Genomic DNA, 16755 nt, shown 5'->3' with positions numbered 1-16755 from the left:
AGGTGCATTCCAATCTGGAGGAACCAGGTTTGATTCCCCGCTCTGCCACTTGAGCTGTGGAGGCTTCTCTGGGGAATTCAGATTAGCCTGTGCACTCCCACACACGCCAGCTGGGTGACCTTGGGCTAGTCACAGCTTCTCGGAGCTCTTTCAGCCCCACCTACCTCACAGGGTGTTTGTTGTGAGGGGGGAAGGGCAAGGAGATTGTCAGCCCCTTTGAGTCTCCTTACAGGAGAGAAAGGGGGGATATAAATCCAAACTCTTCTTCTTCTTCTTCTTATGCGGGGAAGGGAATTGTGGAAGGTACCACTGTTATGAAATGTCTTGATTTGCTGCCTGCTTTGCTGCTTTCCACTGATGTCATACCGTTTCTCCCATTATTATATCTACACTCTGTATCATGCCTAATACGCTACGCTCATTTGGATTTCAGTAATCCTACTCCTCGTATTTGTTCCTTGGATTTCTCCTCGCATTGATTGTATCAGCCTACACCATTCTTGCATGATGACTCTTGCTAGAGACTGTTACAGACTTAGGCGGTATAATCTGCTTTGAGTCTCAGTGAGAAAGACAGAGTGTCAATACAGTCAATAAAAATAAAATAAATTAATATTGTATGCTGGTTTCTAGGGATTTGCTTATGGATACTTTTGAAGATAGAAATTCAGATGGAGCAGACTTGCTGGGAAGTCTTTGCAAAAGCTACCTGTATTTTTTCAAATACAGGTTTTAGCTGGTACCTAAAGCGGTGATTAACTACTTCATTCATTCATTCATTCATTCATTCATTCATTCATTCATTCATTCATTCATTCATTCATTCATTCATTCATTTGATTTCTAAACCGCCCTCCCCCTAGGGGCTCAGGGCGGTGAACAACAATGATAAAACAACTTAAAAACATAACATAAAAAAACATTTTTTTAAAAAAGTGTGCCTCAAATGCACAATGTTTGGACAATAAAAGTGGTTTTGATTGCTAGCACAACTTTTATTTACAGAATGTCCAATAACTGATTGATGTTGCCCAAAGATCAGTTGTAATTCTAAGAAATCAGTTGCAAAAAAGAATATTTTTTCTCCCTCTCAGCCATACAGCTCCCTTGTAGATTTGCAAATCAATAAAACAGACAAAGAGAGGCTTAAGAACATAAGAACAAGCCAGCTGGCTCAGACCAAAGTCCATCTAGTCCAGCTCTCTGCTACTCGCAGTGGCCCACTAGGTGCCTTTGGGAGCTCACCTGCAGGAGGTGAAAGCAATGGCCTTCTGCGGCTGTTACTCCCGATCACCTGGTCTGCTAAGGCATTTGCAATCTCAGATCAAGGAGGATCAAGATTGGTAGCCATAGATCGACTTCTCCTCCATAAATCTGTCCAAGCCCCTTTTAAAGCTATCCAGGTGAGTGGCCATCACCACCTCCTGTGGCAGCATATTCCAAACACCAATCCCACGTTGCGTGAAGAAGTGTTTCCTTTTATTAGTCCTAATTCTTCCCCCCAGCATTTTCAATGGATGCCCCTGGTTCTAGTATTGTGAGAAAGAGAGAAAAATGTCTCTCTGTCAACATTTTCTACCCCATGCATAATTTCATAGACTTCAATCATATCCCCCCTCAGACGTCTCCTCTCCAAACTAAAGGCTTGGGGTTCAGGCGAATGCATTTTTATTTGTTTATTTAAAAGGTTTCTCGGTTGTCGTTCTTCCTTACGGAACCGAAAGCGACTTAAAACATAGATAAAACACATTTTAAAAAACATAAAACCCAAAATTTAAAATCACCATTTTGGACTGCTAGTAAATTTAACCAAATGTAGTCCTAAATAAAACGGTCTTCAACCACCTCCAAAAGATAAGAAGTGAGGTGGTCAGGAGTGCCTGTCTGGGGAGATTGTTATAAAATGGCGAGGCTGCCACAGAAAAGACCCTGTCTTGAATTGGTAGGATAATCAGGAAGGCCTCTGTCTGGGATCTTGAGTCCTGGCCACGAATGTATGGGAGAAGACTGTCCTTCAGATAATCCCGTTCCAATTGACAGCCTGTCAAATACTTAATACTTTCAAACACTTAATTTTGTTTCTAGAAATCAAAAGAAGGAGACTTTCCTTAAACGAGGAACCTGACCATCTTTCTAAAACATGTTTTTAAAACAGGCCAACAGGGAGAATGATCCCGTTTTCTACCTTCGCTAACCAGCCACATAGGAAACAACAGGACTGTATGATTTTTGGACCTAATGGGATTTCTAACGGAAAAGCGGACCCAATCAGTAACCCCCTCTCGGCACACACAAATAATTAGGGACCCACTCTCGGGAACTGGTGAGAACCGGCTGGATCCCACCTCTGTGTGCATATATATGTATGTGTGTATGTTGCTCGGGAGCAGCAGCAGCAGAAGGCCCTTGCTTTCACATCCTGCATGTGAGCTCCCAAAGGCACCTGGTGGGCCACTGCGAGTAGCAGAGTGCTGGACTAGATGGACTCTGGTCTGATCCAGCAGGCTCTTTCTTATGTTCTTAATGCCCTTGCTTTCACCTCCTGCAGGTGAGCTCCCAAAGGCACCTGGTGGGCCACTGCGAGTAGCAGAGTGCTGGACTAGATGGACTCTGGTCTGATCCAGCAGGCTCTTTCTTATGTTCTTAACAATGCCTCTTGCTTTCACCTCCTGCAGGTGAGCTCCCAAAGGCACCTGGTGGGCCACTGCGAGTAGCAGAGTGCTGGACTAGATGGACTCTGGTCTGATCCAGCAGGCTCTTTCTTATGTTCTTAATGCCCTTGCTTTCACCTCCTGCAGGTGAGCTCCCAAAGGCACCTGGTGGGCCACTGCGAGTAGCAGAGTGCTGGACTAGATGGACTCTGGTCTGATCCAGCAGGCTCTTTCTTATGTTCTTAATGCCCTTGCTTTCACCTCCTGCAGGTGAGCTCCCAAAGGCACCTGGTGGGCCACTGCGAGTAGCAGAGTGCTGGACTAGATGGACTCTGGTCTGATCCAGCTGGCTTGTTCTTATTGTGCATGTATAATACCTGCGTGCATATTACCTGCGTGCATATATATGTATGTATGTATATTGTGCATGTATAATAGTGTGTGCATATATATGTATGTGTGTATATTGTGCATGTATAATACGTGTGTGTGTACACATGTATGTCTGCAAATGCATGTATGCATAGGTACGTGTGTGTAGGCGTGTATGTATGCGTACCACGTGTGAATGCATATATCTCCGTCAGCGATGCCCCATTTGTTCCCCCGTCTCCATTGGAAACGCAATGACTTTGCACGCATACCGACTCCACTTCTCGTCCGGGGGGGCGGGGGGCGGGTTCGGGGTTCGAGACGAGCGCGGACCCACCGCTTCTCCCCCCCCCCCTCCCGCGTGGTCGCGCACCTGTGCCTTTAAGGCAGCCGTTCGGGAGAGGGGGCGTGTCTAGGGAGGGGGCGGAGACTGGCAAGGGCCCGCCCCCCAACCCGCTTGGCATCCTACGCGGCTGCGGCGGCTTGCCCGGGCACTGCCCAATCCCTCCTGGCCGCTTAGGGGCAGCCCCGGAGCCCCCTGCTCGCCCCCCCACCCCCGCCAAGGAATCAGCCGCTGGGTGAGTGATGGGGGAGGGGCTTTTTTGGGGGGGGCTCCAGGCTCCGCTTCCGAAATGTGCCCCCCCTTCTTTAGCCCCCGCCCCTTCTGCTCCAAAGCCGCCGAGGTTGCAGGCAGCCCCCAATGCTGGGACGCCCCCCCACCCTTCCTGTCCCCCGGAGCACCCCCCTCCCCCCAGTCTCAGCTGCTTTGGAGAAGCTGGGGTGCCCCCCCCCCCCAGATCCCGCCAGCAGTTCTTGCTTGGGTAGGGTGGGGGCCAGGACCTATAGATGTCACCCCCCTCCACCCCCCCCCCAAGCATCCATGCCAGCTTTCAGCTGCAATAGGGGGGCATATCATAGTTAACAGTTCAGCTGCAATAGTTCAGCTGCCATAGGGGGGCATATCAAGGTCACAAGTGAAGGGGGGGTCTGGGGGCGCAAGGGGGGAGTTGTGGGGGGGAGGAAAGGTGTCAGTTGTCTGCTCAGCAAGGCCTTTGCGGGCCATTTGGGCCCGTGGGGGGGGGGGAGGAGATGAGTCCTTGCAGGGTTCGTGGCTACTTCTGCCCCTCTTTGCAGAACACCGTGGGCGAAGGTGTCCCTTAGTGTTGGAAGGACCCCTTGAGGCCATCCAGGCCAACCCCCTGCTCAGGGCAGGCTTCAACCCAGAGCAGTGATGGCGAACCTTTTCGAGACCGAGTGCCCAAACGGCAACCCAAGACCCACTTATTTATCGCAAAGGGCCAACTCGGCAATTTAACCTGAATACTGAGGTTTCAGTGTAGAAAAAACGGTTGGCTCCGAGGTATGTGTTACTCGGGAGTAAGCTTGGTGGTTAGTCGGTGGCTTTGCTTTGAAGCGACCGTGCAACTCTTCCGACGGGTGAATCACGACCCCAGGAGGGTTTACTCAGAAGCAAGCCCCACTGCCAGCAACTGAGCTTACTCCCAGGTAAAGGATTGCGCTTTAGTTCTTCGCATGAAAATCAGTGGGGTTTAACAGCGCTTAACAGGGTTACCTACACTGCTTCCCCAAAACTAGGTCTTAGGTTTAATGCTAATAATCGAGCCCAGCGGCCCAGGCCAGCCTAGATGTGTTGGGGGGCATTATGTTTGCGTGTGCCCACAGAGAGGGCTCTGAGTGCCACCTCTGGCACCCGTGCCATAGGTTCGCCACCACTGTCCTAGAGCCACAGGGGTGAGCCACGTCAAAGGTGGCACACCGTGACGTTTCGGGTGATGCGCCAGCATTCGCCCCCGCCTGGTAGCGCCCGTTTCCCCGTCTGAGTCACTTTGTAATTTATTTGGCGTTTCTTTATCTAATGTGTAGCACCGCGCATAATTGGAGCGTATTTTTTTTAAAAGATAAACGAATCTGTAAAGACAAGAATTTGTCCATCTGCTCTTTGAAGTGGGGGAGTCCCCCCCCCCCCAAGCAGCCGATTCTGCTGCTGAGCACTTTAAATGTGTTCCCCTAATATCTAGTCGGAACCTTTTGTTATCGTGATTTACTAGGTTTAAACGGCACCGTTTCCCCCAGGAAGCGTGACGCAACTGCTTCCTTCTCACACCAACCCTGCGAGGTAGGTTAGTTCGGCTGTGACAGAGAACGTTTGATCCAAGATGACCGAGGATTGGCTTGTGTGGCTGAGCCGAGAAGCCACAGATGAGCTTCGTGACAAAATCCAGTTTATAACCCCCACCTCCGCCATGGAAGCTGATTGGGTGACCGGGGTTCCTGTCACAGTCCTACCTTGCAGGGTTGGTGGTCTAAGAGAATGGAGACAGGGAGAATGGTGCCAAGCTTTTTTGAGTCCCAGCTGGGGAGAAAGGTGGGATAGAAATAAGTGCATGCATCATGGAAAACCATCCGTCTTCTCACGGTCAGCCCGTTATTCTCTCTTGAAGTCGTTTTGCAGGTTAAGCCGTTCCTGTGCGGCAGGCTTGTCCGTGTTGGCCGAATGCGGAACCGTCGTGTGCAACGGGATCCGCCGTGCCAAATGCAGCCGTGGCCTGCCAAAAGCCTGACATTTTCCCTGCTAAACCCTCCCCTCTGGCCCAGTTCTCGCTGGTCTAGTGGGTTTCAAGTTGCACACGCTGTTTAATTTTTTGTTTTTGCTTCGCCGTGTGTCGGGGAACTGGGAAGCTGCATCCTGTCATGCGTTTCTCACCCCCTGCAAGTTTGCCAGAATAGTTCTGATTGAGGGACTGGAGCACCTTCCTTATGAGGAGAGGCTGCAGCGTTTGGGACTCTTTAGTTTGGAGAGGAGACGTCTGAGGGGGGATAGGATTGAAGTCTATAAAATGATGCATGGGGTAGAAAATGTGGACAGAGAGAAATTTTTCTCTCTTTCTCACAATACTAGAACCAGGGGGCACCCATTGAAAATGCTGGGGGGAAGAATTAGGACTAATAAAAGGAAACACTTCTTCACGCAACGTGTGATTGGTGTTTGGAATATGCTGCCACAGGAGGTGGTGATGGCCACTGACCTGGATAGCTTTAAAAGGGGCTTGGACAGATTTATGGAGGAGAAGTCGATCTATATGGCTACCAATCTTGATCCTCTTTGATCTGAGGTTGCAAATTCAGATTAGCCTGGGCACTCCCACACACGCCAGCTGGGTGACCTTGGGCTAGTCACAGCTTCTCGGAGCTCTCTCAGCCCCTCCTACCTCAAAGGGTGTTTGTTGTGAGCGGGGAAGGGCAAGGAGATTGTAAGCCCCTTTGAGTCTCCTATAGGAGAGAAAGGGGGGATATAAATCCAAACTACTACTCCTCCTCCTCCTCCTCCTCCTCCTCCTCCTCTTCTTCTTCTTCTTCTTCTTCTTCTTCTTCTTCTTCTTCTTCTTCTTCTTCTTCTTCAAATGCCTTAGCAGACCAGGTGCTCGGGAGCAACAGCCGCAGAAGGCCCTTGCTTTCACCTCCTGCCTGTGAGCTCCCAAAGGCACCTGGTGGGCCACTGCGAGGAGCAGAGTGCTGGACTAGATGGACTCTGGTCTGATCCAGCTGGCTCGTTCTTATGTTCTTATGTGTATTTTTGTATTTTCTTTAATGCTCAAAGCAGCACTGGAGTGGTCAGAACAAGACGTAAGATGAGTGTTGCCTTCGACTTCGCTAAAAGACATATGTAGCCACAGGGCAGAGCTTGGCCGAGAAAAGGCACGGGGAGAAGAAAGTTAGGGGTCTTACGAATGCTGCGGTTACATCTACCCAAGTGGCACATTTCCCCCCACCTTTCTTTCAATGTGGTGTAGCGGTTAAGAGCAGGTGGATTCTAATCTGGAGAACAGGGTTTGATTCCTTTCTCCTCCACCTGAGTGGCAGAGGCTTATCTGGTGAACCAGATGTGTTTCTGCACTCCTACATTCCTGCTGGGTGACCTGGGGCTAGTCACTGTTCTCTCTGAACTCTCTCAGCCCCACCTGCCTCACAAGGTGTCTGTTGTGGGGAGAGGAAGGGAAAGGAGCTAATAAGCCCCCTTGAGTCTTCTTACAGGAGAGAAAGGTGGGGTATAAATCTGAACTCTTCTTCTACTACTACTCATTTTTGATTGTTTTACCCTTGCATCTTACGTATTCCCTGCGGTGCTGAGAGAGTTCTGGGAGAACTATGACTAGCACAAGGTCACCCAGCAGGAATGTAGGAGTGCGGAAACACATCTGGTTCACCAGATAAGCCTCCGCCACACAGGTGTAGGAGTGGGGAATCAAACCCGGTTCTCCAGATTAGAATCCACCTGCTCTTAACCACTACGCCTTGCTGGCTCTCACTCATTGTCAGCCACCAGACTGGTTTCTAGCTAATTTCAGGTAATTATAGCTCTAATTTTTTTTTGACGTTCCCTCTTTTCTGCTCCCTTCCCAGACTGTTTCTGCACTCCTGTAAACATGGCTGAGGCTCAGGCAGGCTCTGGGAAGGTGACCCTGTTCCGCCAAGAAGGTCCCGGAGGCCTTACCTACCGCATCCCGGCCTTACTGTACCTGCCCCGTGAGTCTGTCTTCCTGGCTTTTGCAGAGAAGCGGTCGTCGTTCAAGGATGAAGATGCCGAATTCCTGGTGATGAGACGAGGCCGTAAAGAGGGGACGACTGTCCAGGTAACAGCAGTGGCATGGGAGGTTAAAAGCTCGTGTATCTAATCTGGAGGAACCGGGTTTGATTCCCAGCTCTGCCGCCTGAGCTGTGGAGGCTTATCTGGGGAATTCAGATTAGCCTGGGCACTCCCACAAATACCAGCTGGGTGACCTTGGGCTAGTCACAGCTTCTCGGAGCTCTCTCAGCCCCACCTACCTCACAGGGTGTTTGTTGTGAGGGGGGAAGGGCAAGGAGATTGTAAGCCCCTTTGAGTCTCCTGCAGGAGAGAAAGGGGGGATTTCAATCCAAACTCCTCCTCCTCCCTTCTTCTTCTTCTTCTTCTTCTTCTCCTTCTCCTCCTCCTCCTCCTCCTCCTCCTCCTCCTCCTCCTCCTCCTCCTCCTCCTCCTCCTCCTCCTCCTCCTCCTCCTCCTCCTTCTTCCTTCTTCTTCTTCTTCTTCTTCCTCCTCCCTCCTCCCTCCTCCTCCCTCCCTCCTCCTCCCCTCCTCCTCCTCCCTCCCTCCTCCTCCCCCCCCCCTTCCTTCTTCTTCTTCTTCTTCTTCTTCTTCTTCTTCTTCTTCCTCCTCCTCCTCCTCCTCCTCCTCCTCCTCCTCCTCCTCCTCCTCCTCCTCCTTCTTCTTCTTCTTCTTCTTCTTCTTCTTCTTGTAGTGCCAGCAGTTTCGCCATTCTTGGTTTTGAAGTGTTGTGGGCTTTCCGGGCTGTGTGGTCGTGTTCCGGTAGCATTTTCCCCTGATGTTTCGCCTGCATCTGTGGCTGGTTTCTTCAGAGAGCCACAGATGCAGGCGAAACGTCAAGAGAAAATCCTACTGGAACACGGCCATACAGCCTGGAAAACCCACAACACTCCAGTGATTCCGACTGTGAAAGCCTTCAACAGGTCTTGGTTTTATTTTTGAAAATGGGTATTCTGTCTCGGTGTCTCCCGCAGTGGATTCCAGCAGTCAACATACATAACAAACAGAAACGCAGCATCGTATGTTTCTCCAAAAACTACTTCCAGCAGTGTAACCCAGATGGCTTGGATCTAGGTGACCAGCTTAGCCCAGTCTCGTCAGATTTTTTGGGAGCTGAGAGGGGTTAACCCTGGTTGGTATTTGGGTGGGAGGCCACCCAGGAATATCAAGGTTGTGATGCAGAGGCAGGCAATGACAAACCACCTCTGTATGTGTTTTGCCCTGACCTGGACAGCCCAGGCTATCCCAATCTTATCAGATCTCAGAAGCTAACCACGGGTGGCCGGATCAGCCATGGTTAGTCCTTCCATGAGAGTCCATTAAGAAAGTCCAGGGTTGTGTTCCAGAGATGAAGAAGAGGAGGAGTTCGGATATATACCCTGCCTTTCTCTCCTGTAAGGAGACTCAATATGGCTTACAAACTCCTTTCCCTTCCTCTCCCCACAACAGACCCCTTGTGAGGCAGGTGGGGCTGAGAGAGTTCTGAGAGAACTGTGACTAGCCCATGGTCACCCAGCGGGAATGTAGGAGTGCGGCAACACATCTGGTTCACCAGATAAGCCTCCGCCACTCAGGTGGAGGAGTGGGGAATCAAACCCGGTTCTCCAGATTAAAATCCACCTGCTCTTAACCACTACCCCAGGCTGGCTCCAAGCAGTGGCAAACCACTTCTATACGTCTTTTGCCTTGAAAACCTTACAGAGTTGTCACATTTTGACTGCAACATGATGGCACGCATACTTACAACTAACACTGAGCGACAGTGGAAAGACCTACCGTGTTTCCTTGAAAATAAGACAGTGTCTTATATTAATTTTTGCTCCCAAAGATGCGCTATGTCTTATTTTCAGGGGGTGTCTTATTTTTCTGTGTTCCGTTCGTCGGGCATGCTTCCAAACAAAAACTTTGCTACGTCTTACTTTCGGGGGATGCCTTATATTGCGCACTTCAGCAAAACCTCTAGTACGTCTTTTTTTCAGGGGATGTCTTATATTTGGGGAAACAGGGTAATTTTTCCTGTTTACGGTCATCAGTCTCTGTGTCCTAAGTAAGCCGATGAATCTTTTAAATTTCCCCTTTCGCCTTTGTGAGTGTACTAAACTGTGTGTACTCAACAGCGGCCCTTACATTCAGAAAATCCAAACCCAATTGGGGCAACTCCACGCGGGCTCACTGTTGCCGCCGCCTCATAAGAACATAAGAACAAGCCAGCTGGATCAGACCAGAGTCCATCTAGTCCAGCACTCTGCTACTCGCAGTGGCCCACCAGGTGCCTTTGGGAGCTTACGTGCGGGATGTGAAAGCAAGAGCCTTCTGCGGCTGCTGCTGCTCCCGAGCACCTGGTCTGCTAAGGCATCTGCAATCTCAGATCAAAGAGGATCAAGATTGGTAGCCATAGATCGACTTCTCCTCCATAAATCTATCCAAGCCCCTTTTAAAGCTATCCAGGTGAGTGGCCATCACCACCTCCTGTGGCAGCATATTCCAAACACCAATCACACGTTGCGTGAAGAAGTGTTTCCTTTTATTAGTCCTAATTCTTCCCCCCAGCATTTTCAATGAATGCCCCCTGGTTCTAGTATTGTGAGAAAGAGAGAAACATTTCTCCCTGTCCACATTTTCTACCCCATGCATAATTTTATAGACTTCAATCATATCCCCCCTCAGATGTCTCCTCTCCAAACTAAAGAGTCCCAAACGCTGCAGCCTCTCCTCATAGGGAAGGTGCTCCAGTCCCTCAATCATCCTCGTTGCCCTTCTCTGCACTTTTTCGATCTCTTCGATATCCTTTTTGAGATTTTTTTAAAAATCTAACAGACTGGCAGCCAAAGAGTTTTAACCATGGTCAGTACTTGGGTACCAAGGAAGACTCAGGTTGCTATGCAGAGTAAGGCAGTGGCAAACCACCTCTACCCATCTCTGGTCTGTAACACCTTGCGAATGAGGTCACCGTGAGTCAATTGCCAGTCATAAGAACATAAGAGCCTCATATTGTGGCATGGAGTGATGGAATTCTCCGAAAGGGTGGCACGGTCTTCGGATACGGGTGTAGCCCGGGCTTCTCGCTTGTGGCCCCAGCTTTCTCTTGTTTCCTCAGCACCACTGGAAAAAGCTGTGCTGTAGCAGCCTCAGGAGAAAACCACTCCTGAACGTCAGTTTCTGAATGATGCATTGTCGAAGGCTTTCACGGCCAGAGTCGCTAGGGTGTTGTGGGTTTTCCGGGTTGTATGGCCGTGTTCCAGTAGCACTTTCTCCTAGTACAGTGGTGGCGAACCTTTTCGAGGCCGAGTGCCCAAATTGCAACCCAAAACCCACTTGTTTATCGCAAAGTGCCGACACGGCAATTTAACCTGAATACTGAGGTTTTAGTTTTGAAAAAACAATTGGCTCTGAGGCGTGCGTTACTCAGGAGTAAGCTTGGTGGTCGTCGTCGGCTTTGCTTTGAAGCAACCGTGCAACTCTTCCAACTGTTGAATCACGACCCTAGGAGGGTTTACTCAGAAGCAAGCCCCATTGCCAGCAACCAAGCTTACTCCCAGGTAAAGGATCGTGCTTTAGTTCTTCACATGAAAATCAGTGGGGTTTAACAGCGCTTAACAGGGTTACCTACACTGCTTCCCCAAAACTAGGTCTTAGGTTTGATGCTAATAATCGAGCCCAGCGGCCCAGGCCAGCCTAGATGTGTGTGTGGGGGGGGGGGGGTGACTCTGTTTGCGTGTGCCCACAGAGAGGGCTCTGAGTGCCACCTCTGGCACCTGTGCCCTAGGTTCGCCACCACTGTCCTAGAAAATGCTACTGGAACACGGCCATACAACCTGGAAAATCCACAACACTCTTAATTTCTGAATGACATCGCCTGTCTTCACAGCAAATCTTGCTCCGGCTTGGAGGGCGGGCGGCATCTAAGCACTATTTAAAGCTGTCTGGAAATAGGCCACGTACTCTGTTTGAGCGCGCTCATCTTCCAAGTTAAAAATAGGAGCTTCGGGCAGGGGGGAATTCAGGGCAGGGGGGAATTCAGCAGTGCTTGCAACAAATTGTGTTGCGCGTGAATGCGCCAATGTGCGAGGGCTGCGAATGGTTCCCGTTGCAAACGCTTGAGTGTTGAAAAATGCCATCTGTACTAGCGGCCGAGTAGCTAAAGATTTGGTTCAGACTAGTGTGGAGAATGCCTTGATTGTTTGGTCTGAGAGCAGTAATGCACCCCTGATCTCTTCCCCCGCCTTTCAACAGCAAATATATCCCTTTCTGGCCGTTGTGGGTTTTCCAGGCTCTATGGCCGAGGTCTGGTAGTTTTTGCTTTTAACGTTTCACCCGCATCTGTGGCTGCCATCTTCAGAGGCATATCACGGTGAGATGTTTTCTTGGAGATGTGGGCCATATAGGCAAAGACTTCACAAAAGGCAAAGACAAAATGGTTGCCACTCTGCCAACAGGCCCTCCTATAGATGCCTATAGATGTAGGCAAAACTTTAGGAGCAAAAACCACCAGACCAAAGCCACACAGCTTGGAAAACCAACATCAGCCAGTTGATTCTGGTCACGAAAGCCTTCAACAATAAGAACATAAGAACTAGCCTGCTGGATCACACCAGAGTCCATCTAGTCCAGCACTCTGCTACTCGCAGTGGCCCACCAGGTGCCTTTGGGAGCTCACAGGCAGGATGTGAAAGCAAGGGCCTTAAGAACATAAGAAAGAGCCTGCTGGATCACACCAGAGTCCATCTAGTCCAGCACTCTGCTACTCGCAGTGGCCCACCAGGTGCCTTTGGGAGCTCACCTGCAGGAGGTGAAAGCAATGGCCTTAAGAACATAAGAAAGAGCCTGCTGGATCACACCAGAGTCCATCTAGTCCAGCACTCTGCTACTCGCAGTGGCCCACCAGGTGCCTTTGGGAGCTCACCTGCAGGAGGTGAAAGCAAGGGCCTTCTGCTGCTGCTGCTGCTCCCCAGCCCCTGGTCTGTTAAGGCATTTGCAATCTGAGATCAAGGGAGGATCAAGATTGGTAGCCATAGATCGACTTCTCCTCCGCATAAAATCTGTCCAAGCCCCTTTTAAAGCTATCCAGGTTAGTGGCCATCCATCACCACCTCCTGTGGCAGCATATTCCAAACATCGAGCAAACGTTGCGTGGAGAAGTGTTTCCTTTTATTAGTCCTAATTCTTCCCCCCAGCATTTTCAATGGATGCCCTCTGGTTCTAGTATTGTGAGAAAGAGAGAGAAATTTCTCTCTGTCAACATTTTCTACCCCATGCATAATTTTATAGACTTCAATCATATCCCCCCTCAGACGTCTCCTCTCCAAACTAAAGAGCCGCAAACGCTGCAGCCTCTCCTCATAAGGAAAGTGCTCCAGTCCCTCAATCATCCTCGTTGCCCTTCTCTGCACTTTTTCTATCTCTTCAATATCCTTTTTGAGATGTGGCGACCAGTAAATCCCTTTCTGTTACAAAGCCCTAAATCAGGGTTTTCCTCAGCCCCCTTTTCACCATTCTGGAACTCAACAAAAGAGGGCTGGATTTTGAAGGTCACAGAATATGCAGAAATGGCAAAACTGATGTCTCTGATGTCTACAGGACATCTTTGTAGAAAACTGGAAACCTTTTGAAAACTTATCCACACAGAGAAACAATAGCAGGATTTGAAATTGAAAAGGAAACAGAAACATATATTAGCATATTAGTAGAATAAAAAACTATTGTTTCTTTTTGAATTATATGCATGCATCTGGATTTAACTTTTCAGTCAAAGATAATATTTATTTTTTATTTGTTTATTTTATTTATTTTTAGGTTTTTACCTCTTTTACCTTCCCGGAGAGGATCAGGGCAGCTACAACAGTATAAAGCAATCCCCATAAAAGCCTAAAATATTAAAACAACTTACACAGAATTATAAAATTAACCAACTCCAGATGGCGACTTGCTATATCTGGAAGTCACTGCAGGGTGCATAACGGGTTGTATGTTGTTATGTTTTAACTTGTTGTTGTTGTTGTTGTTGATGTCTGTGAATGTGTTTGTTTTTTTATGTGAGAAAAATAATGTACCAAAAAAGAAAGAAACTTATTGGCTGACAAACTGAATCTTTTCCCCGTCTTTCTTCAGTGGGATCCTCCAGAGGCCCTGACGGCTGCCATTTTGTCCGGCCATCGCACCATGAACCCTTGCCCTGTGTACGAGAAGAAGAGCGGCACGGTTTTCCTGTTCTTTATCTGCGTCCGGACACACGTCACGGAATGGCAGCAGATCAAGTCGGGGCGGAACGCTGCCAGGCTGAGCTACGTCTCCAGCCAAGATGGCGGACGCACCTGGAGCCAGTTGACTGATTTGACCGACCAGGTGATAGGGGAGGACTTGAAAAATTGGGCTACTTTTGCCGTCGGTCCCGGCCACGGGTTGCAGACGAGCGGTGGACGCTTGGTGATTCCCGCTTACACCTATTACATCCACAAACGTTGCTTTGGCCATTCGCTGCGGTGCTGGACCAAGCCGCATTGCTTCATTTTCTACAGCGATGACCTTGGGCAGACATGGGTCCAGGGGCAACTCCTCAAGAATTTGAGGACAACAGAGTGCCAAGTTGCAGAAGTGTCCTCCCAGGGCAGGCCTCAAGTCCTGTATTGCAGCGCCCGCAGTCCAGACAAGAACCGCGCCGAGGCCTTCAGCGTAGACCACGGAGACAGATTTGAGGAGTATTTCCTGTGCAAAGAACTGTGTGAGCCGCCCCATGGTTGCCAGGGCAGCGTGGTAAGCTTCATCCCACCTCTGCAATCGTTGGGACTGGATCAAACAAAACACACAGGTGAATCAACTCACCTGTTGGGCCTTCGTTTCGCCTCAGCCTCCGTTGAGAACTCCACGTCGTGGCTTGTGTTCTCCCACCCCACAAACAGGTGCAAGCGGAAAAATCTGGGCATCTACCTCAACACCTCTCCGCTCGACAAGGGCTGTTGGAAGTCTCCCTGGACGCTGTACGAAGGGCCCTGTGGCTACTCGGACTTGGCCGTCTGCGACGAGGGCCGGCCGCTTCTCTTTGGTTGCTTGTTTGAGTGCGGGGTGTCCCGTGAATGTGAGGAGATCGCCTTCCAACTCTTCACTGGTGCTGAGCTCCTGAGGAACGTGGCGGAAGAGTGTCCTTGCGCTCCTTCTTCCTCAGAAGAGCGGCCGCTCTAAAGACAAGACACGGATTTGGACCGAGAACCTCATTTGCCTTTCCTGCCCAACTTGGCTTAGCCATTGGCTTGAAGGAACTCTGAGGGGAAGACTTCACAAAATGGCCGCCACTCCGCAAACAGGTCTGGTTCTCTACAGTTTGAGAAGTCTTCTTCAGTAGAGCAGCCGCTCTAAAGACAAGACATGGATTTGGACAGAGAGCCTCATTTGCCTTTCCTGCCCAGCTTGGCTTAGCCATTGGCTTGAAGGAACTCTGAGGGGAAGACTTCACAAAATGGCCGCCACTCCGCTCGCAGACCCTCCCATCTACAGCACAGAGAATTTGTCACTTCCGCATCCAGGGAGGTCTGGTTCCCTACAGTTTGAGAAGTCTTCCTCAGAAGAGCAGCCTCTCTAAAGACAAGACACGGATTTGGACAGAGAACCTAATTCGCCTTTCCTGCCCAGCTTGGTTTAGCCATTGGCTTGAAGGAACTCTGAGGGGAAGACTTCACAAAATGGCTGCCACTCCGCAAACAGGCCCTCCCATCTACCTCCCTATAAACAGCACAGATAATTTGTCACTTCCGCATCCAGGGAGGTCTGGTTCCCTACAGTTTGAGAAGTCTTCCTCAGAAGAGCAGCCGCTCTAAAGACAAGACACGGATTTGGACAGAGAACCTCATTTGCCTTTCCTGCCCAGCTTGGCTTAGCTATTGGCTTGAAGGAACTCTGAGGGGAAGACTTCACAAAATGGCCGCCACTCCGCTAGCAGACCCTCCCATCTACCTCTCTATAAACAGCACAGAGAATTTGTCACTTCCGCATCCAGGGAGGTCTGGTTTATCATGGTTGTTTACCTCAGGCTTTCTTAGTCTGGCAGCTCATATGGACCACATTAGAGGGGTTGACTTGACGCGATCTCAGGCCTCACCGCTGTCTTCCTTCTTTGGTTTTATGCATCTAACACTCGTGAAAGAAACACTTGAATTTGGCTGGGTGAACTTGATGAGATCTCAGTAGGTGGAAACAGGCTGAGGCAGTTTCTTCAGTTGTTTACTTAGATATTTGTACCATGGCCTTTCTCCTTCTTGGCCACCCAAAGTAGCTTGCAACCCCTCTCCTCTTCTCTCCTCTCCTCACAACAACCATGTGAGGTAGGCTAATTTGAGAAGGAGTTTGTGACTGGCCCAAGATCACTTGGCAGGCTTTTATTTATTTATTCAAATTATTGTAGTCAATGTATCTCACTGAGACTCAAGGTGAGTTTGAGGGGTTAAGTCATAAGAATCTCAGAAGAGCCCTGCTGGATCAGACCAGTGAGGATCCATCTAGTCCAGCCTCCTGTCTCACTCAGTTCCCAACCAGTTCCTTTGGAGAACCACCAACCAGGCCTACAGGCTGAGGCCTTTCTCTGATGTTGCCTCTTGCAATGGGATCCAGAGGTATACTACCTCTGAAGGAGGAAGGGAAGGAGTTTGTGAGCTGCTTTGAGACTTCTTACAGGAGAGAAAGGCAGGATATAAATCCAAACTCCTCCTCCTCTTCTTCTATTTTATCTTACTACTACTCAGGGGCGTAATGCCCATTGGGCAAGGTGGGCAGCTGCCCAGGGCACCACCTTGTGGGGGGTGTCAAAATGCAGGGTTCGTTTTGGGGTATTTTTAGTGGTTTTCCATTTTTGGCCTGCAGGGGGCGCAGTTTTTAGGCTAGCGGCACCAAAACATCAGCGTATCGTCAGGAGACTGTCCTTATGCTACCCCCCAAGTTTGGTGAGGTTTGGTTCAGGGAGTCCAAAGTTATGGACTCCCAAAGGGGGTGCCCCCATCCCCCATAGTTTCCAATGGGAGCTAATAGGAGATGGGGGCTACAGTTTTGAGGGTCCATAGCTCTTTGCCCCCCCCTGAACCAAACTGCACCAAAGCCTGGGGGGGGGGTATGATCAGGGCAGTCTTCTGATGAAGACTCCTTGGA

General features: G+C 49.7%; 1 protein-coding gene across 1 annotated transcript; it reads left to right on the top strand.

Annotated features, from left to right (window-relative positions):
• The first annotated feature begins 3482 nt into the window (after positions 1-3482).
• On the top strand, positions 3483-15697 carry LOC125432169 (sialidase-3-like). Its single transcript, XM_048495575.1, has 3 exons — positions 3483-3601; positions 7446-7675; positions 13735-15697. Exons 2-3 carry the CDS (start codon positions 7469-7471, stop codon positions 14800-14802), a joined length of 1275 nt encoding a protein of 424 aa, XP_048351532.1. The 5' UTR covers positions 3483-3601; positions 7446-7468; the 3' UTR covers positions 14803-15697.
• Positions 15698-16755: the final 1058 nt, after the last annotated feature.

Source organism: Sphaerodactylus townsendi, linkage group LG04, assembly GCF_021028975.2.
Source record: "Sphaerodactylus townsendi isolate TG3544 linkage group LG04, MPM_Stown_v2.3, whole genome shotgun sequence".
NCBI lineage: Eukaryota > Metazoa > Chordata > Lepidosauria > Squamata > Sphaerodactylidae > Sphaerodactylus > Sphaerodactylus townsendi.
Note: the sequence above shows the minus strand (reverse complement) of the source record. Positions and strands in the feature narration are given on the sequence as shown.